This window comes from Staurois parvus, unplaced genomic scaffold (genome assembly GCF_062004578.1).
Source record: "Staurois parvus isolate SC_StPar_1 unplaced genomic scaffold, SC_StPar_1.0 ptg000162l, whole genome shotgun sequence".
Taxonomy (NCBI): domain Eukaryota; kingdom Metazoa; phylum Chordata; class Amphibia; order Anura; family Ranidae; genus Staurois; species Staurois parvus.
In genome coordinates, this window is record NW_028317958.1 from 7,085,001 (window position 1) to 7,110,176 (window position 25,176).

The following is a 25,176-nucleotide window of genomic DNA, read 5'->3' on the forward strand; positions in this document are numbered from 1 at the left end:
GTTTATAGCAGAGGAACAAAGAAGCAGAGAGAAATTACACTTAGTGCTCTGGAATGAGAAAATTACACACTATAGAAGGATATGCTGTTTATATTTAATGCCTGAGATTTACAACCACTTTAAGTTAAACAAGATGTAGTTGTGAAAAGACAGTTTTCATATTTGCACATCTAAATAAACTTGATCCCAAAAGTAGACATGGATTGAAAAAGTAAGTACTTGCTATTTTATAGGAAATATTAGGAGATATTCATTTTGTCTAGTCAGTACTTTGAAATGTGTACCTTTTCAACTGAATTACTCCTGAAAAAAAATGTGCACTTCCTGGTACGCGAGGGTGCCTAGGCACTCCTGTTCCTACTGGTCAATATATCTGCAGTGTGAGATCTAAGGCACTGCTAGGCTTCAAACGATTTCGAGGGAGATTTAATAACATCACAACCATGCTGTTCACTGGTCTCCTTGCTGGAAAATCTGACATACTGCAAGTAAAGCCCTCCCTGTACTAAGATGACCATCTCCACAGAGAGACACAGTACAGAATATATGTGAAGTCAGTAAAAGGGGAAAGATCAGCTGCAAGGAGACCACAGGTAATACAGGTGATTGGACTTTTTGCTTCTGCTTGTCTTTTTTAGGAGTACAGTTTCCAGTGTTCATTTCCTCTTTAAGCTGTCCATTCATACCATTTCCCTTGCTTTTGTCTGCTAAAGCTGTCATTATAGCAAAGCTTTGGGCCTTTGTTCTGTGAAATATGTGAACACTTGCAGAACATGTGTTGATAAAAACAAGGTATTTCATCACCTCACTGAGACTGTGTAGACATCAGAGGCAGCTGCTACAGCTGGCTTTTATTTTCCATTATGTGATAAAACATGCTAGACACAGAGCAGATGATACACAGTTGATTTGAGTCTGTAACCCAAAAGCAGTACGATCAAAAGAAAACCATTTTTTTCCCCAAAAAACAAAATTGTTCTTAAATCTTAAGGCTGCACTCTGGGTTCAACAAAAACTATAGATAAACAATAGTCCTGATCAGGGTGGATTTGATTTAAATCAAACTGATTTAAATCACGATTTAAATCACTAGTCAGTAAGGCTTGATTTAAATCCTAGTTTTCTACATAAAGACTAATTCTTGCTGGTATAACTTTAATATGCAAGTAGATGAAGATTTTTAGAATAACTTTTCATATTAGTTTTTTTATCCCCAGTTTAATAGGTTAATCATTCATATTTGGACAACTTTTCTGTTGTACTTAGGAAGGAGAAAAATAATCATTACCTTAATAATAACAATTTAAATAGATTTATTCAACTGAAACAATAACATTCCAGCATATGTTATTTGCTTAAACAAACATCCATGTTTGTTAACTAATTTGGCTAAACAAAATATATATATTTTAGGAACATAGAAGGTCAGCCCCTTCCTCCTCACACTTAGTTTCACTTTCTTCTTGTGCAGATCTATTCCACTCCAAACAATCAGAAAAATATTGTTTCTATTCTATTCACTGAACTTCTTGAAACTTAGCACTGAAGGGGTTGATTCTGTATTCATAGGTTTGTAGAAGTTAGGATTGAGGTCTTTTTCTTAACTCTGTTCATGTTATAACATTTTTGCTGTGAAGAAGAGGCATGTGATCTCCGCTGAGTCAAATTCAGTTTTGAGAACTGCAAAAGTAAATCAAGCATCTGTGATAATATCTTGTAGGCAGAGAAACTGCCCAATAATCTTACAAAAACCTCTGGAAGAGCATGACATTGTGAATGGATTCATGGAAATTTATTTACCAAAAAAATTAAACATATACAGCCTTATTCTACATAATTAAAAAACGAATCTTTATTTCATGATGGAATAACCTTTGGATGGTAAAATATTTTCCTCAAAAATCATTTTATTTAAAAAAAATCCAATTTAAATAAAAAAAATCCGATTTAAATAAAAAAAATCTGATTTAAATAAAAAAAATCTGATTTTTTTGATTTTTTTTTTAAAAATCATTGATTTTTATCCAACCTGGTCCTGATTAAACATACTTAAACTTCTGAGTATTTTACAGCTCTGTTTCCACAAATAATGCAGCCTATATCCATGCCATAATACTTCTTGAGGTTGTTTTTTCAAAGTTCCCGGACTGCTCTTTTCTATATACCTCTAAGGAACACCAGACTGGTCCAATTCTCACCTTACAGAAAGCAGATTCAGCAACTGCCAGTACTGTCATGTAAATTACTCATAGGCGTAAACGTTACGTTCATCATGACTTCCATGTTCGCTCAGCTAAACCTGCATATCTGATAGCGCTACCTACAATGTGGTACCTACTGCTTTGTTACCACTCATAACTCCCAAAACATGATCCACAACCTTCCCACTACATGGTGTCACACTAAAGCCTGTTAGGAGATCCTCAACGGGGGAGGCTATGTCATCCAGTTGGTATATAGCACATAGCACATCACTACACTCACCTAACATTTTTCAAAACCAAACCAAAATCAAAGCATGAAGAGACACATGAGCAGAAATTCATTAGTCAAACTAAGGCACATGGCTTTTTGCGCAGTAATGCGGTTTGTCTAATTATTGCAAAAAGTCAAGTCAAGGAAATGACCCAGTAGACCATGAAAGTGAGTGAAGGCATCTAACAAAAGACTGCAAGGAGACAGGCTATTATAACATAAAAGACATGCAATGTCCCTTCTGCAATAAAATACTCCTATGTACCTGTTTGCAGACCTCTGTGGCATATAAACTAGTTGAGCATGCACAGTTCAGCTTACATCACTGGTATTGTCTCTTTGCCAGAATGACTGATGCACAAGAGTTAAGTGATCCTGTGCCAGCCCATGGAAATGCCTGAAGATTGGCACCCAGTGAGAAAATGCTGGCGTCAGCGAGGGTCCTGGACCATTAGAGAGGAGGTAAGTGTAGTGCCTTTAGTTCCACTTCAATGCACCTTTACTAAACAAGAATGCTGCATATACTTACTATTTATATGTATAGGAATACAGCACAAGACATACAGAGTGCTAAGAATATAACGCACACAGCTAGGGGATCCTGTCCAGGATCTGCATTATTTTCCAGCTGAAAACAATTTGCGACTCCTCAGGACACTAAAAGCCACACTACAAGTGAGAGAAACCTGTTTTCCTGCAATCCCCTGAAATGCCCAGAATCCAGTTTCTTCAGAAATCATGGACCAGCAATAACTGATGCTAAGTGACCCCTGGTGTATCCAGACTGACTATTGAATGTGTCTTGTATTTTAGTCCTGTAACTGAAAATAGTTTGTATACACAGCATTATTGTTTAGTAAAGTACACATTAATATACCACTGGGTCATTTCCTTGTCTTTACTGCAATAACTAGACAAAAGGGCAAGAATTAGCAAAACCCCTGGAGGCACTTTAAGGATATACAGTGCATTTTCAGAACCTGCTAAGATGGGTTGATCTATCTAAAAGGATAACTCAGAGAGCCTGAAGATCAGCATTAAGGCAGTTATAATGATGCAGATCAGGCCATCTGACAACTGGGCATGGGTGCCATGTTACATCATAGTGAAGCTGAAGTCTGATATATCTTGTCAGCAGCATTCATGCAGTAGAGAAAATAATAGTTATCTTAGGTATTTACACTGATGAACCCATTATAAGGCCGCATAAAGCAGCCTTCAGTGATCAGCCAGCTGTGAGAAACAGAGATAATCTAATAGCAGCCTAAATATCGGCAAAGTAGGTCAGCAATACCCTGTAAAATAATTACATATGTGGGCACCTTAAACATTTTAGGTTTGTCTTTACTGGTCCACAGTAGTAAGGACCTGCCAAATAACATTCCTTCAGCTAATGCAGATCAGTAGATTTAGTGACATTATAGTACACAATGAGACTATTACACAACTGCAAAATCTGAATCATACAACAATCAGACTCACTGTGGGGCACTTAAAACATCAGTCTTGTGACCTACCTGTGTAATTTGCAGAATAATTATTTGGGTCGAGGAACTTTTTTACAATTTCACAATTACTCAATATATGATTGGAGGTGATAACGTTTAGATAATTTTGGAGCCCTTTCTGTCTCTCAGCAATAAATTCACGGTCCATGTTTCCAATGAGTTTCTTGGGGGGAAGAGGTAGACTTAGACCTGAGATCTGGGAAGACATAAGAGCACAAAGTATAGGCAAAATATTGTTAAATGTCACTAAGAAAAATATTTCCAGCTGGGTGAACAAAGTTTGCAAAACAATAATTTGCATGAGAAAAGAAGCAATTTTGCAAATATAGCCCTTTACTTTTTCTTTTGGTGTGCTTAAAGTAGAACTAACCTGAATATGAGCACCACAAAATAAAAGCACTAGTTAATTCATTGTTAACATTCAAAGCAAACACACCCATCCATCCATGTCTCCATGCTTTATTTTGCTGAGAAGCCACATACAAAAACACCCCCCAGCATTTCTGGCTTTGGCCATCTTGAGTAAGGGCAGATAATTCACATAGCATTTTCTTCCTGAAATCCATTTGCCCTTAGCTTAGGTATGCAGGCAGGGGTGTGTGCTTAGCTGTCAAAACCAGTCCTCCCCTCCTGAAGACTCCTGGGATGTATGACACCATTTGCCTAAACATGGAAACTAGGAAGTAACTAAAGAAATGTAAAAAAAACTGTTTAAAACAACTATAATATACTTTTCTATCCATTTACTAATGCTAGCAGCATAAGGATTCAGAATAGTCAATGTTGATTGAGAGAGTGAAGTTCCATTTTTAAGAGTTATCAGAAGTCCAAGCAACTGCTTTGTTTACATTCAGCTTGTCTCTGGTCTGCATTCTAAACTATAGAGAGAGAGACACTTGCCGGTGACCTGGAATGAAGGAAAGGCATATGGAATACCCCTATATGTGCAATCAGGTTTCAACCATGAGCTACCTGAATAAGGGCATGATTTAGCTAAACTTACGCAGTCCAGGGGTTTATGATCTTTTGCTCCAGGAGTAGATAAGCATAGTGTAGTTTAAAATAATTTAAAGCTCCTGGAATTGAATACATTGAACACAGATATGGAGCAGATGCGATCCTTGTACTTCTGAAGTCACATCACCCTCCAACCTGCACAGTTCAGACAGATGAATGTAAACTAAACACTGTTTACACGGACCTGGGCATTCAATGGCAACTCTCAAAGCATAAGTATAGAATAGCCAACAAGTAGCGTCCCTTGGTATCTTATTTTGTATCCTGGGGTATATTAAATTGGAAACAAACTTAAAAAAAAAATCAAAAGGGAAAAACTTTGATCAATGAAGGCTCCATGCACACTTGCGTTTCTTTAAGCTCCTAGAAGCTATAATCAGCATTTGTTTTCTGCTCCTAGAAGCTAAATAGTGTTATCCTATGTCTCCGTGCACACTAATATAGGCTGTTAGTATTTTTTGAGCTTCAGCTTCTAGAAGCAGAAACAAAAAATTTTGTAGAGTTTTTGGAGTGTTTTAAAAGCAGAAAAAAATGCTTAACGCTCCTAGATGCTCCTAAAACGCTACTTACAACTTTTTTCTAGCTTTTACTTTTTCTACATGTACTGTAAAAATGCTAACAAAATGCTAACGCTTCTAAAATCGCTGTTACCAGCGGTTTTTTATCCAGCATTTTTTCATCTTAAAAAGAGTGTTCCTGTACATGGAGCCGAATTCTGTTGAAAGCAACCTGGCAGGTAAAAAAAAAAGTGTGTTTTTTTAATGTTCCTCTGTTTAACCCCTTATTAACCCGTGGTTTACTCTAATCATCCCTAATTAAATTGGTTCTAAAGGCTCAAGGTTTTCCTACCTTTATGCATTCTATGCATGAAGGTAAAAAAACCTTCTCTGTGCAGCATCCCCCCCAATACTCACCTAAGCTCCCTTTCAAACCCAGTGATATGCACTGAAGTCTTAGCTATGCCGGGACTCCTGTCTTCTCAATTTTTGTTCATTAAAAATTGTTCATTAATATTTTTACACCTTTAACATATATTTACACATTTTTAAAAGGTGCAAAATTTCACCCCCTTCCAGTCCAGGCCAGTTTTCTGCTTTCAGTGCTGTTGCACTTTAAACGACAATTGCGCTGTCATGCAAAACTCTACCCAAATGACATTTTTATTATTTCTGTCGTTTCTGTAAAAAAAAAATTGCAAAAGTACATTTTCCATTTCTGATGTGCACTGATGAGGCTGCACTGATGGGCACTGATAAGCTGCATTGAAAGGCACTGATAGGTGGCACTGATATGCTGCATGGCTGGATGTGGATTGGCACTGATGGGGCTGTACCGATATTCTGCACTGATGGGGCTGCACTTATAATCAGGGCACTATCAGTGCTCTGAATATCAGTGTAAACGTTCCCTGTCACAGGAAAGTTGGTTATCGGCTCTCCTCAGCGCTGTCACTGCATTGAGAAAAGGAATGCTGATAACTGGCATTTGTTTACATGTGATCAGCTCTGATTGGAATGTCATTGGCTCTTTACCATGATCGGTGATGAGCTGTGTCCGAGGGACCCAGCTCTCCGCAGATTGCCTCACTACGCGCCATGACTGGTAGGACATCATATGACGTCCACCCGAAGGGACGAAAGGCCCACCCAGCTGTCAATCTGGTATTGGCTGAGTGGGAAACAGTTAAACAAGACAAATTACAATATATGCAAATATTACAATATAAAATATGCACTTTTTATGTACAGTAATACTATATTTAAACCAACACTGCTCAAAAAAACGAAAAAGTGTGTTGTTATGTTTAATTGCTTCCTGACCGCCCTATAGCAGAAATACTGCTACAGGGCGGCACGGGTGTGCAAAATCACGTATATACGCGATTTTCGCTCCTACGATATTTGCGCCCCCGCCGACCCGCGGATGCCATGATTTGATCCCCAAGGGATCAATCATCCGATTTAGGCCAGTGATGTTTAGCCTAAATCAGATGATCGATTCCTGTCCTATCAGGGATCTTCCTGTACCTGTGTTTACACTTACAAAGGTACAGAAAATGATGAAATCTTCTCTCTCCAGGCACATTCCGTCCCAGAGAGAGAAGAAAGAAAACACAGCGAGTACACGCAGCACACTTGCAAACAGTTAGAACACATTAGGACACACTGAACCCCTTGATTTTACACCCCCCCCCCCCCGTTAACCCCTTCACAAGTGTCATTAGTACAGTGTACAGATTTTTTGCTGATCACTGTATTAGTGTCGCCAGCGACTTCAGATAGCATTAGCGTCAGTTAGCGCCCCTCCCAGATAGCGTCAGATTGCCTGGCAGTACACCAGTAATCACATTTAACCCCTTGATCGCCAAGAACACACTCACATACACAATAAACCTCCATTGCTAGTATAATGTCTGAACGGATCAATATCTTTGAGCAGATCTCAGACAATGAGCAGATGTGCCACAATCTTAAATCAAATAAGTGAAACAACACTGAAACAATGCACATCCAAGCAGTGTGACAAATAATCTAAATGACACAAATAATAATATCTTAAACAGGATATGATGGTGAATGGTGATCCAATTGGAATTAACCTGTGATGAGTCTATACCACTATAGAAATAACAAACGCATGAACATGCAAAAAACCTATGTGCATGAAAAATAATAAATGCACCCGCTAAATAACTACTAGTGCCAAAAAAAAAAAAAGTACAATATACAAAGAATATGTAAAATGTATCAATTGGTGAAATAAATGTATTTATAAAAACCAAAATCAAGGTAACAAATATTCTGTGCCAATATTGTGAAAAAAAAAAACACACACTTTGATCAAACTACATGTCTGATCTGTGCACCAAAGTCCAATTTGGTGTTGATAACACCACTTAATCCAAATCCAAAAAACACACTCGTGCTGTTATTAGTGACTGTGGGTAACTGCTGCCAAAATCCAACAGGTGGCTAGATTAGCCTCTCACCTCAGAGATTCGACCCGTACGGGTGAAAGCGTATGTATGGGATCACACCCTCAGATCCACCAAGCATACAGCCTCTCCACTGCTCTCCCCGCAAATAGATCTCCCTCTTAGGGGTCAGCACTCATGTGGTGGCTCCTCTCCAAATACAGGTAGGGATATGTGCCAATATCTCATTTAAAAGACATGAATACAGCTTCCCATAGTGTAATATGTTTATTCCAAAGAAGTAAAAGAAATGTATTCAAATTGCACTTACATGTATCTTCAGCATACAACAGCATTTAACCTCATGCTTTTGGGTGTACTCTGCATGGGTGTATGAACAGGGTGTGGAAGTCCTGAGGAAGTCACATGGTATTGTGACGTAAAGCGTAGGCCAGCACGTAGTGACGCACTTCCGGCGTGGACGCCATCTTTGCACACCCTGTTCATACACCCATGCAGAGTACACCCAAAAGCATTCTAACTGCACTCTAGCTGCACATGCGCGGCTCAGGGAGCGTGCAGCACGGCGATCGGTGGTGCGCCGTGTCCCTCGGACACAAGGGATCACCGATCAACAGAAAGAGCCGAAGATGTTGGCTCGGTCATGTGATCAGCTGTGTCCAATCACAGCTGATCACATGTAAATAGGGGGATGTCTGTTATCGGCATTTCTTTCCTCATGAGCTGTCACGCTGACAGCTCGAGAGGAGAGCCGGTAATCGGCATTCCTTGGAGGGGACATGATCAGTGTGCCCTGATGATCAGTGTAGCACCAGCAGTGCCACCTGTCAGTGCCCATCAATGCCAGCTGTCATTGCCCATCAATGCCACCTGTCAGTGCCCATCAATGCCACATATCAGTGCCTACCAGTGCACATCAATGCCACATATCAATGCCCATCTGAGCTGCCTTTCAGTGTCACCTATCAGTGCCACCTATCAATGCCAATCAGTGCCACCTATCAATACCAATCAGTGCCACCTATCAATGCCAATCAGTGCCACCTATCAGTGTAGCCAATCAGTGCCCATCACTGCAGCCTCATTAGCGCACATCAGTGAAGGAAAAAAAATCACTTATTTACAAAATTTTATAACAAAAACAAAGAAAAATCTTTTTTTTTCTCAAAATTTTCAGTTTTTGGTTTATCAAAAAATAAAAACCCAGAGGTGATTAAATACCACCTAAAGCAAGCTCTGTGTTAAAAAAATGGTAAAAATTTAATATTGGTACAGTGTTGCATGACAGCGCAATTGTCATTCAAAGTGCGACAACACTTAAAACTGAAAACTGGCCTGGGCAGGAAGGGGGTATAAGTGCCCGGTAGGCAAGTGGTTAAGATGAACTTATCCTTCAAAGGTCAGCTGTAATTTTTGGTTTTCTAGGCATTTCTTCTATTACGACTTGAGCATGCTCATCTATCTACATCGCTAATAACATGAATACAAGAAGCTTTTGATAACCCTGGGAATAAAATCATATGGACGTTTGGACAGCTAATTTAATTGCTACACTAGATTACAATGGTTTGATTTTGTTATAAACCCAGCTGAAGCATGTAATTATCACCGCTACCACAGGATTTTTTCCTCGGTCTATTTTTCACACAAAATTCTTATTTCAAAGTATTGTATACTTCATAAGAAGCCATTCTTCTGCTTTTATAAATGAACACAGATACCGCATGCAGATGAGATAAAGAAGGACCTGTGTCTGCTAGCTGAAAGATTATATCAGAATAACAGATCTTAAAATAAACTGCCCATCTGACATAAAAACGTCATGTTCTCTGCCAGCCTGACTTTGTATCCTGAACTCGTGGCATTATAAAACGTATTTTCTTTTCACAGTTGTGTTCTACTTTATAACCATCTGTCCTGAAATTCAATTTGTGCGCATTAAGCACAGCCCAGGAGAAAGCCAAAGTGCGAGATATAGGGCATGGTAATGAAGAGGATATGAAGCGTGGCCTGCGTTAAAAAGGAGGAATTACTGCCAGTTTACATGCTAGATGTGAGCAATGGAGATTATCAGATCTGACAAGAGGCTGAAAATCCAATTACACCTGAAACAAGTCACATTTAAGAGCGAGAACAGAGAAAAATGAAATGGTCAACCGCAGGGGGAGAGTGTGCAGCTCACTCATTGAAGCATTTTCAGTGCCATCACCTTCTCGATTGTGATGACAGAGCAGAACAAAAATCTAGAGCGTCCTATAAAAGGTTCTATAAATCTATTCAGTGTTATTATAGCTTTCATCATACTTATAAGTGGGGATATTCTAAAGCTACTTTCAAGTGCACATTTGGCATGGCAAGGACAGAATGTAGGGTTCAAGCAGAAAAACATTTTCTTTGTCTTTTTCAGTTCTGTTGACACAAAACCAGATTCTCATTTAAATATTCCATAAAACTAACGTCTGTTAATAAAGCTCATATCATAGTGAGTGACTTCCTATCATAGGGTGACAGTGTTGTCACAATAAGAAAGGAAAGTGTGTTAGGACTACAAAATATCTACCCTTTTCTTATCTCCATAACACAGGGAGGTGAGAGCACTGAAAGACACACCAGCCTGTTCTACAGAGGAATCCCTAAAATATTTTTCACAGTAAGGGAAATCCCTGCAAAAAAACGTAATCATCAGGGGTCAGTGGGAAAAATGCCCCTTACATTGGTGGTCCGAATGCCACCCTAACAAACAGATATAAAGATTATTGGTGTCATGCCACTTGCTTTCGACTCTGGAACTATGAAGGCATCGTCACACAGGAGGTCATTCAGCCACAGCACAATGAACCCCTAGCAAGCTCTGGAGGAATCCTAGGGTTCCATAAAACCCTGGTCAAAAATGGCTGCCCAAGAAAATGTGAGATAAAAGCTAAACATGCTACTGTAACGTCTATGTGTACAAGCCACTGGAATCAGATAACCAGACCAGACTTCATCACCAAAGTTGGTTTCAGATGGGGTGGGTACATGGTGTGGTCTTCATTTCCAGCCACGCAACCAAACATCAATTAGTATTGTGAATAAGTTATAATTAGCAATGTAACCTGCATTTTTTCTTTAACCCCTTTGAAGACAACTGCCCCACTGAAAATCTATGTATTGTGAATAAGGCTAATTTGTAGTAGTTGCTAAGCAACCAGCGGGTCCCCAGGACTCGTGCACATTTTGCTTATTTTCTTGAAAGAAGTGCAGACACCACAAGCCACCTTAATATTTGAATACACAGTACAGGTAACAGCTAAAAATATCCATGGAGTACATCTAGTTCCATCAACTGTCCCTACACCAACCATCCACTTGCTTCAGATGTTGCAGGTTGTAATGGTTGTGCGCATTAAGCACATGGAAGCTGTAGGTGACAGCCATCTTGTCAGGTCTCAGCCATTTTTTTTTCTCATGAGTCCAGTGATCTTACCCCCTCCCTCCTTCTGCGGTATATGGAATTCATAGCCTTAACTTTTAACACACTTTAAAATAACCTGTTATCTCAACTTAGGGACAGCAGACACTAGCACACAGGCCTTGGTCAGAGCTGTAAACAGATAACCGAGTACTGGAAGGATGCCTGTTTTTTCTACGGATCATAAAAAAACTCTTCAGATTAACACTTCCCTCTGACCTATCGTAAAACAATGACAAAATACGTTTGTTCTGTCACACATGATGTGTAGGGCAGCTAAAGCACTAGGAACACATAGCATACCATAAAATATCTACACAGAAAGCAGCCAGATGTGGGCGACCTCTCTGAGACCTCTGCTCATTTCACAACTTGACAAAATCCACACACAAATCATAAAATCCAATAGGACCAAGACACATTAATATTAAGTGTCATATTTGAATGGGGAATATCATACTGAACAAATCAAGGTCATACATGACTAAGCTAGCACATACACTATATTGCCCAAAGTATTGGGACACCCCTCCAAATCATTGGATTCAGGTGTTGCAATCACCTCCATGGACACAGGTATATAAAATCAAGCACCTAGGCATGCAGACTACTTCTACAAACATTTGTGAAAGAATGGGTCGCTCTCTGGAGCACAATGAAATCAAGCGTGGTACCGTTAGAGGTTGCCACATGTGCAATAAGCACATCCGTGAAGTTTCCCTGCTACTAAATATTCCGCGGTCAACTGCTAGTGGTATTATAACAAAGTGGAAAACTGGGAACAACAGCAACTCAAACAAGAAGTAGTATGCCACGTAAAATGACAGAGCGGGGTCAACGCATGCTGAAGTGCACAGCGCGCAGAAGTCACCCACTGTCTGCAGAGTCAATAGCTAAAGACCTCCAAACTTTGTGTGGACATCAGATTAGCACAACAGTCCATAGAGAGCTTCATGGAATGGGTTTCCATGAATAATCAGTAGATGAATACAAATTATAACTTTGGCTGTTTTGACCACTAGATTAAAGGATAAGTTCACCTTTTAAAAAAAAATAAATAAATGTACATTTATTTGCAGGTAAAAAAAATGTGCATTTACAAATTAGTTTTTTTTGTCGGAGCCAGGAAAGCATTGCAGAAGTAATCAGCAGATCACTGATGCCAAGCAGGGCACCTGCAGACTGTCAGTGTAAGCTGTATGGGCAAGCAGTTTCACACTGACAGCAAAAATCAATGAATTACCACAATGCTCAACAGCGCTGTGGTAGTTCATTCAGAACTACAAGCTGACGGCCACAAAGGATGTTGGTGCTCGCAGCTTTTACATTCATAGAACTCTGCAAAACAATGACATGACCGTGTGGGTGGAAACCTACATGGCTGCAATCTTTTCAAAAAGTGACAGCTGGTACGGGGAACTTCTCACAGGCAGAATGGGATCGGTGAGCAGCTGCAGGAGCGGGAACATGTCACATCTTGCACCCTAAAAACGAGTGAATGTGCAACATGTTCCTAAAGGTGAACTTATCCTTTGAAGGAGAAGTACAGCCAAAGCTCGTTTGGCTGTACCTCTCCTGTGGATCACAGTAGTGCAGTTCATTTTGCACATTTTGAAATAAACACAGAAAAGAACCCCACAAATCATGTAAGGTGGTGAGAGGACTGAGGCCAAGAGCAGCCTTTCTCAACTTTTTACAAATTTTATATTTTCACTCTACAAACATTTTAATCATGGCAGGGGAAATTTTCACTCTTCTACCTTCTAAAACCTTTCTAAAAAAAATATATGACTAAATCTAGCTAAACCTTACCTGCAGGTTATTGTTGAGCATGTCAAAGTCACTGTATCTTCTTAGTATCTGAAAGATATCAATAGATTAAAAAAAAAACACAATGTCGTCATAAATAATATAAGCTAGTGATATACAGTAAATGTATCATAGATGGTACAATGAATCATATTCTATAATATGAAATATATAGGTAATCATTAGGGTTGCACCAATATCGTTTTTTGTTTTATCGACTGGCACCGATACTTGTGCTGAAGTACTTTCTGATACCGATTACCAATATCTCTGCAGTGCAATTTGAGCCCATACAAAAAATGAATGGGCTCAAATCACACTGCAAAAGCGTTTCCCTGTGGGTGCAGTGCGATCTGAACCATATGAGCTCATAATTGCACCGCAAAGGTATCGATTTCAGGTTTTCCAGCATATTATTATATTATTATTATACATTATTTATATAGCGCCAAAAGGTTTGCTCAGCGCTGTACATTATAGTGAGAAACAGTACATGAGACAATACAGTAACAAGACAAAACACGAGGGGTTCGAGGGTCCTACTCTTTCGAGCTTACAATCTAGGAGGGAGGGGATAGTGGTACAGAAGGAAGTGGCTGTGGGGGATGGAGTAGTAGGAGGAGTGTAGAGTGTAGATCAGCAATTAGGTGAGGGTGGGGTAGGCTTCCCTGAAGAGATGGGTTTTCAGGGTATGCCTAAAGGTGAGGAGGGAAGGTGACAGTCTGATGGATTGGGGTAGAGAGTTCCAGAGGATGGGGGAAGTCCTGGTGAAGTCCTGCAGTCGGGTGTGGGAGGTGGAGCCCAGGGAGCTAGAAAGTAGGAGGTCTTGTGAGGAGCGAAGATTACGGGTAGGGTGGTATTCGGGTATCAGGTCGGTGAGGTAGTTTGGGGCAGCGTTATGAATGGCTTTGTATGTCACTGTTAGTAGTTTGAATATAATGAGTTGGGCAATCGGAAGCCAGTGGAGGGATTAGCAGAGGGGGGTGGCGGATACGGAGTGTATGAGTCTGGCCGCTGAGTTCAGGATAGACTGAAGCTAGGATAGTGTGTGATGAGGTAGGCCAGTGAGGAGGGAGTTGCAGTAGTCAAGTCGTGAGATAATAAGGGAGTGAATGAGTTGTTTAGTAGTGTCTGGGGTTAGGAACGTACGTATTTTGGAGATGTTGCAGAGATGGAGCCTGCATGAGTTTGGACATGGGGTTGGAAGGATAGGTTTGAGTCAAGAGTGACACCTAGGATTTTGGCTTGCGGATGGGACTGATGGTGGTGTTGTTGGTCGTGATGGAGAGGGTGGGGCGCGGACTGGGGGGAAAATTAGGAGCTCAGTTTTGGAAAGGTTCAATTTGAGGAAATGGAGCGACATCCAGTCTGATATGTCGTTCGGTAGGTGGGCGATACGGGCGGAGACTGAGGGGGTGAGGTGAGGGGTGGAGAGGTAAATTTGCATGTCATTGGCGTACAGGTGATAGTTGAAGCCGTGGGAGTGTACCAGTTTGCCGAGGGAGGTGGTGTAGATGGAGAAGAGAAGGGGCCCGAGGACAGAGCCTTGGGGGACCCCAACAGAGAGGGGGAGGTGGTGGCGTTATAGGTAACGCTGAAGGAGCGTTGGGATAGATAGGAGGAGAGCCAGGGCAGAGCGGAGTCTCTGATGCCGAGGGAGTGTAGTTTATTAAGGAGGAAGGGGTGGTCAACTGTGTCGAAGGTCGTGGAAAGGTCGAGGAGTAAGAGGACTGAGTTGTGGCCATTAGCTTTGGCGGTTAGCAGGTTATTAGTGATTTTGAGTAGGGTGGTTTCGGTGGAGTGTAGGGGATGGAAGCCAGACTGTAGTGGATCGAGGAGGTTGTTGTCAGTGAGGTGGGCGCTTAGGCGATTGTAGACCAAGCGCTCGAGGAGCTTAGAAGTAAATGGCAGCAGGGAGATGGGTCTAAGGTTGTTCAGGTTGGTGAGGTCCAGGGAGGGTTTTTTGAGTATGGGAGTGATGTGCGCGTGCTTTAGGGGGGAGGGGAATGCGCCAGTGGAGAGGGAGAGATTGAAGATGTGGGTGAGGGAGCGTAGGATGGAGAAGGAAGGTGACCGGAGGAGTTCTGTGGGGACAGGGTCAAGGGGGCAAGTGGTGAGTCGGGCTTCTGAGAAGACCTTAGTGACCTCCTCAGTGGTAGCAGTGCTGAAGGAGCGGAGTGTTGGGGAGGATAAGGTGTGCGGGATGTTAGGTGTGGTGGGGGGCAGGGCGGTTGCGAGGTCAGAGGAGGGGAGAGTTGATGGGGTTACAGTGGGAGGGAGGCTAGGTGGGGAGGTAGGTTAAGCATTGGCGATGTCCGTACAGATTGTATCAATCTTGTTTTGGAAGTGATTGGCAATCTTGTGGGCGATGAGTGAGGTACTGGGTGGGGGGGGGGGGGGAGAGTAGGGAGTTGAAAGTGGAGAAGAGCCGGCGAGGACAGGTGGAGAGGGTGTTGATGGGGGTAACGAAGTAGGCTTGTTTGGCGGCATGGAGGGAGGAGGTATAGGTGTTGCTATCATTTGACTGGCAACTACTCGGTCATGCAACCCTGTACCCAAATTAATTTTGAAATGAGACATATAGAGATTTCTTTTGGTGATATATTTATGAAAAAGAACAAAAGCTTACAAAAAAAGGTTGACCTTACTTTACTGTATGAAAACAAATAACTGCTCTTCAAAAAGTAGGGGTTAATAAATATAGGATAGAGGGAAAGGGGTTGATGTACTGTGTAGATGTGCAAGACAATAGAAGTAAATGGATTAATATACAGTAAAGTACAGAGAAAGGATGGAGCTGGGATATACAGGAGAGGAGGGGGTGAAAGTGTGCAAAACTATCCCACAATCCTGGAATCCGCTGATTAGGAACTACTGAATGATCAATTAATTCATTAGTTCCTCACTTCCTCTGTTATAAGAGAAAGTGGAGGGCTCTCCAATATAAAACACTGCACTATTTACATTTGTGATCATTGTGACTGGTCATCACAGCGATCATGTGGTACAGAGCCATTAGGATTGGCTCTGTACACTGTCTCTGAACTGAGCTGTCCAATGATGAGTTTACAGCCATTAGTAGGCACACTGGCAGCCCCAGGGTGATTCGCGCAGTGCTGTTTATAAAGGCACTGCAGAAAAAAGCATTGACCATTTTTGCCTTTCAAAAACATACAGCAGTACATAACTGATTTACCATCAGGAGGTTCAAGGAGGGCTGTATAAACCCCTACAGGAGTTCTACCACAATAGGAATGCCTGCATCTCATAAATTGTGTGAAAGCAGGAACACCTTCATCAGAGGAGTTATGTGTCAAGGTTCCCTTCTTATTGATCCCAATGATTATCCATTTTAGAGCAATGTAGAATCAGTTCTCAGACAGCTGAACACTCTGAGCTGTGTGACGCACGTCATTATTACAGCGCAGATGATGGATCTGTGTGTTTACCAGCCACAATAATGCTGTGGCTAAGGACGTGTTTACAATGCAGAAGATCCTGCTGACAAGAAGAAATCAGCACATGAATTACCTGCCAGCTGTTTTCCATGGATACCCCTCGCTGGACTCGTATGATGTATTCCTGTGGAGGCAAAGCAGAGTATTGAGCAAAGCATAGTAATTATCTACACCAACCAACTTAGCCTCCAGCAGTGTCACCGCTTCAAACTGTACAATACACAATATACCGAGTACATTACATAACAGCAAAAATAGGGATGCAAAGGCTGGATCGGGCCAATGCACATTGCTTTCCATTCCTATTTACAGAAAAAATAGATTCACATATACAATATAAGATATATTCAAAATGTCATAAAATTAAACATTTCTGCAGTGCAGATTTGGCATTCCTTACTCCCTGCGATTGGCTCATTGATTTTCAGAAAAGTCTGCCCTAGAGGCTGAAGTTACATTACATGAATTGCATACAATAGTACCTTCAGCAGTCTTTCAAGCTGAACTTTAAACTGGAACGCAACTGTATCTGAGCACCACAAACTGACGACGCTATTTAATATTTAATTTATTTTTATTCACAGCAACCCATCCATCCATGTCTCCATGCTTTATTTTGTTAAGAAAACACTTTGTCCAGAGCAGTTCTAGCCATGGCCATCTTGAGCAAAGGCAGATGATTTATGTAGCATTTACTTTCTGGAATCCATCAGCCCTTAGCTCAGGCATGCAGGTAGGAGGGCATGCTTATTGGAAGACTCCCCTCCTCCAGATAAAAAGAAAAAAATGCCCATAAAGACTCTGGGGATTGGACAGATTCAAGTAAATTATGATTGTTGCATATCGGATTATAATTAAAGTGGTTGTAAAGGTTCAGATTTTTTTTCTATTTTAAATAACAAACATGTTGACTTACCTGCTCTGTACAATGGTTTTGAACAAAGCAGCCAAGATCCTCCTCTTCTAGGGTCCCCTGCCAGTTCTTCAGGCCCATCCCCCATGCTGAGTGCCCCCAGAGCAAGCTGCTTCTTCTGGAGGCATTCATACGTCCTCGCTCTCGAGCCGCCTCTGTGTGTCTATGAGACACACAGAGCACAACTCGGCCCTTTTTCCCACTACCTCCTCAGTGGCTGTGATTTACAGCGGGAGCAAATGGCTCCCACTGCGGTGTCCCAGCCAATGAGGAGGCAGAGACCCCGGAGAGCTTCCGTTCTCGTAAACAGTGTTGGATCGTGCTCAGGTTCAGGTGAGTATAAGGGGAGAAGGGGGCTGAGGGAGGGGCCTGTGCTTGGGCAATAACAAGCCAATTTTCTAGCCAGGCACATTGCAAGTGAATAAAAATCATCTATAGAAAAAAATTACTAAATGCATTTCAATTTTTGATTTTTCTGTGCATATTTAAAGATGATGACAGAATAAAGAAAGGTTTTGTTTGCAGCAGAATTCTTTCATTTGAAAGCTTGTAATACAAAGCGTTCTTCAGCTAAATGGACACTGAGCACACAAATCGTATAAGAATGCATAGACTAGCTATAAAGTATCCATGATACACCAAGGACACAAGAGCGAACCATACAGAGCTTGCATACATTTGAAATTAAATCCATTTATAAACACATCACTAAAATCACAGATTCAGGGTGCTAAAAATTCTACAAAAATAATGCTGTTAGGGCTGTTTCACACCATGAATCGCACAGGAATGTGCTGTGTATTCCTGCGCAATTCACATGCGATTTGGGAGCATTGCGATATCAGGCCATTCATTTGAATGGGTTGAGATAGCGCCAGACTGCACCAGAAGTAGTGCCTGCACTACTTTATATTACGCATAGCAACTGAGTTGCATGGTACCACTGTACCATGAGATCCGATGCAAGCAAGCGCACTGCATTAGCAACCTACGTTTGGGCTGTCGTTAAGTAAACACGGACACCCGCTGCAGATTGCAAGTGTAGTGCGTTTTTTACGTGGTGAGGGAAGCATGCACACAATGCGGGTTTCCCGCTGCGCCTTCTGGTGTGAACTGACCCTTAGAGTATGTAAACCCCAAAAAAGAACTTCCCTTATATGCTCAGTTTTGGTCTAATAAATTTACCATTGGAAGAGTTTTGCTAAATATGTTGGATAAGTGCAGAAAATGCCAGTTAATCATATCAGGAATACAGACCTGTCCTGTGCTATCTCAAGGATTGCAAACAGCCCGCCCTGGTTTTATAGTAGACTACAGAGTGATCAGACTTTATGTTGTGGAGATGGAAGAGCCTGAGAGAAAAAAGCAGGACTGACACATCAGACCACAAGAAAACACTGTGTGTTGTCAGCCTACAGCAGGACCCAGCAACTGAATAGTTTCCTAGCAGATCAACGGCTATTTTTCTGCACTTGCTGAGTGTTTAAATCCTTCCATCTGCCCTGGCATCCCTTTAAGCATTTCTGAATGCCCAAGGGGCAGGAAGGATCAGTGATAATGTACATGTGGTACAATGTTTATATGTTGTCATGGTTATGGCAACCTGAGCAGCATCGCGGCACTCAACACTGAGGTTGCCAAAGCCAATGCAATGCAATGCATAAACAATAATTCAATTAAATGAAAGCACTTTCCCTGAAATCTTGTGAGATCTTTACAGAAGGGAAGGCACTGCTGATGTAGCCTTCCCAGGGGGCAGCAGTGAGGCCAAGGCTACATCACCAGTGCTTCAAGGACCAGCAATTGGATGTAAGCAAAATGGAAGTTTTGTAATGAATCTTATTAAATTTTAAATGGGCTGCATTCATAGATGTGCATGCACCTGTTTTTATTTTATTTATTTTATTTTATTTTTTTTTTCATTTATTACAGGTACCTGTATATACCGCCATCAATTTACGCAGCACTTTACATTCACATCAGTCCCTGCCCTCGAGGAACTTACAATCTAAGGTTCCTAACTCACATTCATACATACACACAGGAGCCAATTAACTTACCAGCATGTCTTTGGAGTGTGGGAGGAAACTGGAGTACCCGGAGGAAACCCACACAAGCACAGGGAGAACAGGCAAACTCCAGGCAGGTAGTACCGTGGTTGGGATTTGAACAGACGACCCGAGTACTGCCAGGCAGAAGTGCTAACCACTTAGCCACTGTTCTGTTTATGTTAGGGGAACTCTTTTTGGGGATAAACATGGGGAAAGGTGCATGTATTTCCAAGATGTACTATGTGTGTGGTTTTTGTTTTTTTTTTTATGGCCTTGAGATACACTTTAAAGTGAAACTGTATGGCAAAAAACACTAACAGTTGAAAATTACCCCCAAGAGGGAGTCATAAAAGCTTCCAGGCAGTTTCCAAGTACGCCTATGTGGATTGGGAGCCCCCTAAACTCAGGCGTTCAATTCCAGGCATGCACTACATTCAAATCATGAAAACTGAAAAGTGGGGACCTCGCCAGACAACCAAAGTCATTGGTCATGAGTACAGTACTACAGCCCCAACCTCCCAGCTAATGCAGGCCATAGATGGGTCGAAAATCGGCCGATTTGTCTTTTAAAAAAACGAACAATCGGTCGTTCAAGTGGCCGACGTTACCACCAATGGTAAAAAAAATCGGCCGATTTTCATCCCGTCTACAGCCGGCAAAAAGTGTCCCTGCAGAGAGCTCTGCTATTTCTGACAGTTCCTTGACATTTACAGCGGTTGCAACATTGTATCTATTTTTTTCCATTTAGGATACAGATGTTTTTATTCGGAAACAAATAGATACAATGTTGCAACCGCTGTAAATGTCAAGGAACTGTCAGAGAACTGTCAAAGAAATAGCGGAGCTCTCTGCAGAGACACTTTTTGCTGGACTGGAATTCCTCTTATTTTCATCCTACTTCTTCTTCTTTTTTATCCTCTTCTACTTCTTCTTCATCCTCATCCTCTTCTTCTTCATCCTCATCCTCTTCTTCTTCTTCTTCATCCTCATCCTCTTCTTATTCTTCTTCATCCACATCCTCTTCTTATTCTTCTTCATCCTCATCCTCTTCTTCATCCTCATCCTCTTCTTCATCATCCTCATCCTCTTCTTCTTCATCCTCATCTTCTTCATCCTCATCCTCTTCTTCTTCTTCATCCTCATCCTCTTCTTCTTCATCATCCTCTTCTTCTTCATCATCCTCTTCTTTTTGTCTTCCTCTTGCAGGTCAGTGCTCATGCGTAGATTTTTTATCGGTAAAAAATCGGCCGATTTGCCCACTAATTGCTGCGAAAATCGGCCGATCGGCAAAATCGGCCGATTTTTTTCCAACTTTACCAAAAAAAAAAAAAACGGCCAAAATACCGAAAAACGGCCGAAACAAAGAGCCCACTAACGATCCGAAAATCGGCCGATTTTATTTTCGGCCGAAAAATCGGCCGATTTTCGACCCATCTATGGCCTGCATAAGGGAGAGGACATAGAAACATTCACATCTCTGCACCTGTACCTGTCAGAGGAATGAAGACATTTCTTTTTCTGAGAAAAGGTTATAATTATTTTTTAAAATGATAGAACAAAGGTATTTTTGTAGGTCATTTTATAAGCAAACATCGCCTTGTGGAGTTTCACGAAAAGGCCGGCGTAGCCTCTGATTAGCCTTCCCCCGGGGATACATGTGCCGCAGACTGAGAAATCCTGGCACAGACGAACATGCAGGAAGCACTGTGTTAATGAGCCAGAGCTGCCATTTGTGCTGAATCAGACCGTTACTCAGAAATAGGAAGCGAACAACAGGCTACATAAACCACACAATCTGCAGACTTTCAATATCTTGTTTATTAGGAAAAGAACATTGCCGGGACAAAAGGAAACTCAGGAAACTCGTAAGCACTTGTGCAGAAAAATGTACAATGAAGATAGTAAACTTTACTGAGAAAAAATTGCGCAACCGACCCTCTCAGGAACAAGGAGAATAGAACGGACATAATATATATGAATAGACTCAGCCGCCAGAAAAACAGAAATTCTGCATCTGCTGCAAATCATTGATATACCGACAGTAAAAAATGGTAATAAGCAGATTTGTAATTGTGAGCAAGAAAACATTTCTTCTGCACTCCTGCAAGGACACCTTTGGACTGCTATTGGTCACCTATGGGAGTAGTTTTTTAACCGCTTAAATACTGGACACTTTCACCCTCTTCCTGCCCAGGCCAATTTTCAGATTTCAACGTTGTCACACTGTGAATGACAATTAGTCATGCAACATTGCATTCAAATGAAATTTTTATCATTTTTTTTTTTTTTTAGACAGCTTTGCCTTGGTGGTATTTAATCACCACTAGGTTTTTTTTTGCGCTATAAAAGCAAAAATACTAAAAACTTTGAAAAAAAAGAAAACGAAAAACTTTTTCTTAGTTTCAGTTATAAAAGTTTGCAAATAAATAATCTTTCTTCATAAATTTAGGCCAAAATGTATTCTGTTACATTTCTTTGGTAAAAATAACCCAAATGAGTGTATATTAGTCTGTGAGAAAGTTATAGAGTCTACAAGCTACAGTATATCTGAAAATTGATTATTCCTGATGTACCGACGGCCAATCTAATTTCTTGAGGCCATAAAATGCTAGAATGGTACAAATACCCCACATATGAGCCTTTCTGGAAAGTGGACAGCCTGATGTATTTAAAAGGCATGGTGAGTTTATTTAAGTTGTAGTTTTTTGTCACAATTTTTTGGAAAATGAATTAAATAAACTTTTTTTTCCACTTTAAAAAAAAAAAAAAAAAGTTTTACATAGTCACCAGAGCAGTACAGCGTTATCATAGGACGCCATTCCATTCATGTGCCATTGTTTACAATTTATATCACAAGATGCAGCGCTATAAACTATAACATATATGCATGAATCAAAGAATCAGTCATAAATGACTGAACAGTTGAAAGTTCATATAATAGGTGACTTTAGTGCTCTCTTCTACTTTATATCCTCCTGGTGGTCAGGCGTTTGTGCAAAATAGTGCTGAAGGGGTGCACACTCACCAGAACGCACAGGTATATGAGCGTTTAATATAGATTCCCCTTTAGGATCATCGACTGGACACGATGTGATATTAGGACCACCACTTTCCAGAGCTCCTAGATGTTCCTGTAAACTCCCTTGTTGGGTGACCTGCGGACTTCTCCTTAGGATCGGTATACGATTCGTACCCCGCAAAGAGATGGGTGACTAGAATGGGTACTCCCCAAGGGAGTCAGAACAAAACGCATCCATAGTGTAGTAGGTCATTTAAAAAATTTATTAAAAGTTCAACAATCCATGTACACGGTGGTATATAAACAATATGGACTAACCGTCCAGTGATAAAGATGACCGCCGGAGCTCCACGATGCTCCGGCGGTATGACGTCACGGCGTTCCTGGCTCCTCCTACGCGTTTCGTGCACACGCACGTCGTCTGGGGGGATATGCCACTGAACGCCGAGCCGTGCGACGTCCATTTATATGCTAGGCGCATGCGCATTGGAAAGGCGCCATCATTTTGGAGTCTAACCACAGACAACCAGATTTTCATACCGGCGCCATTTTCCATTAGTTATATATGCTAATATCACAGCAATATGTATACTCGGCTGGTTGTCATTCCCAATCATCTGACTATGATCCTGTAGTGCCTTCTAATCGATGTTTTCGGCTTTTTCTCCAAGCCGATAAATGTACAATTTGCTCTATGTGATAATAAGACAAGTATATTTCCAATTAGCCAGAAATGGCGTATTGGGAGGAGTTTTTAATTTATGCAAGAGAGTGGCCGGAACTATTATTTTACAAAAGATTTATAGATGACGTGTTTTTATTATGGAATGGGAAAGAGGATTCTTTACATAACTTCTTTAAAACATTAAATGACAATACATGTAATATTGAATTCAGCTATGTATATAGCAATACAGAAATACACTTCTTGGATTTGACATTATTAAATGACAATGGGATGATCACTACCAAATCCTTTTTCAAAAAAACGGACAGGAATAGTTTCATCCCGCTAGATAGTTGTCATCATCCCGTATGGTTAGTTAATATCCCTAAAGGTCAATTCACTAGAATACGTAGGAACTGTACCAAACTAGATATGTATCACACACAGGCCAAAACCTTAAAAATGAAATTTGTGGAAAAAGGTTATTCCCAACAGAATATGGATGACACCATACAACAAGTGGCTAATCTAGATAGAAACACACTATTGGAAGAAAAAAGAATAACCAATAGGTCTTTGTCTTGTCCGTTTTTAACTACATATTCTACACAGCATAGAGCCATCAAACACATTATTAACAAAAACTGGAATGTGTTGATGGCGGACCCTATCCTTTCTAAAATCCTCCCAGTGAAACCTGAAGTTATTTACAAAAAAGCTATTACGTTAAGACACCGATTAGCACCGAACGTCATTGACCCCCCAGAGAAGATTACCTTTGCACCAAACATAAAAGGTTTTTTTCCTTGTAATAAGTGCGTTATTTGCAAAATGAATAACGTAAGGAGACAGAAATTATTCACCTTTTCTTCATGCACCACAGGAAGATCATACAAAATAGACAAGTGTATAACCTGCTACAGTAAAAATGTAGTATATCTCCTTGAATGTTCTTGCAAACTCCAGTATGTGGGGCGTACTATCAGACGTCTACGTGATAGACTGAAAGAACATATCAGTAACATCAAAAAGGGATATAAAGATCATTCATTGTCTTATCACTTCAAATGCAAACATAATAATGATCCATCAACCCTGAAATTCGTGGGGATAGATACTGTACAACCTCACTGGAGGGGGGTAAACAAAATACGGAAAGTTTCACAGCTTGAAACACGTTGGATATATGAACTCCAAACCCTGCAGCCCAAAGGTCACAATATAGATATAGATCTTAATTGTTTCATTAATAACAGTTAAAACTTTATGGGCTGTGGTGTAAAATATACTAAGAAAATAGGATACGATGCTGTTGGCTTAATATACTTATTTCCCCTTCTAGAGAATCTTGATGTGCCATCTATATAAAAAATCCACTGGTATTGATAGGTCTATACTGTAATATTTTATATACTAGTTTATAACCTATATTTTAGCAAGGACCCACGGTAGTCCTTTGTTTTAATTGCATAACATTAGGATTGTTTGATTTATATTTAATATGTATTTTAATGAACAGTATATTATATATTTTGGCAAGTGGTTTATATGCTAGTGCCATATATACAAGGCGATTTTGATTCGTATTTCATTTCTGGCTAATTGGAAATATACTTGTCTTATTATCACATAGAGCAAATTGTACATTTATCGGCTTGGAGAAAAAGCCGAAAACATCGATTAGAAGGCACTACAGGATCATAGTCAGATGATTGGGAATGACAACCAGCCGAGTATACATATTGCTGTGATATTAGCATATATAACTAATGGAAAATGGCGCCGGTATGAAAATCCGGTTGTCTGTGGTTAGACTCCAAAATGATGGCGCCTTTCTAATGCGCATGCGCCTAGCATATAAATGGACGTCGCA

The 25,176-nt window shown here is 40.7% G+C and overlaps 1 protein-coding gene across 1 annotated transcript in view; it reads right to left on the minus strand.

Moving 5' to 3' along the window:
• The window catches only part of PXK (PX domain containing serine/threonine kinase like), a 126,719-nt gene that overhangs the window by 63,604 nt on the left and 37,939 nt on the right, over positions 1-25,176 (minus strand). The window contains exons 2-4 of the mRNA XM_089676028.1: positions 16,727-16,777; positions 13,199-13,246; positions 3,993-4,179 (exon numbers count right to left, since the gene is read on the minus strand). Coding sequence (XP_089532154.1) covers positions 3,993-4,179; positions 13,199-13,246; positions 16,727-16,777 — 286 coding nt within the window. The remainder of the gene's footprint in view (positions 1-3,992; positions 4,180-13,198; positions 13,247-16,726; positions 16,778-25,176) is intronic.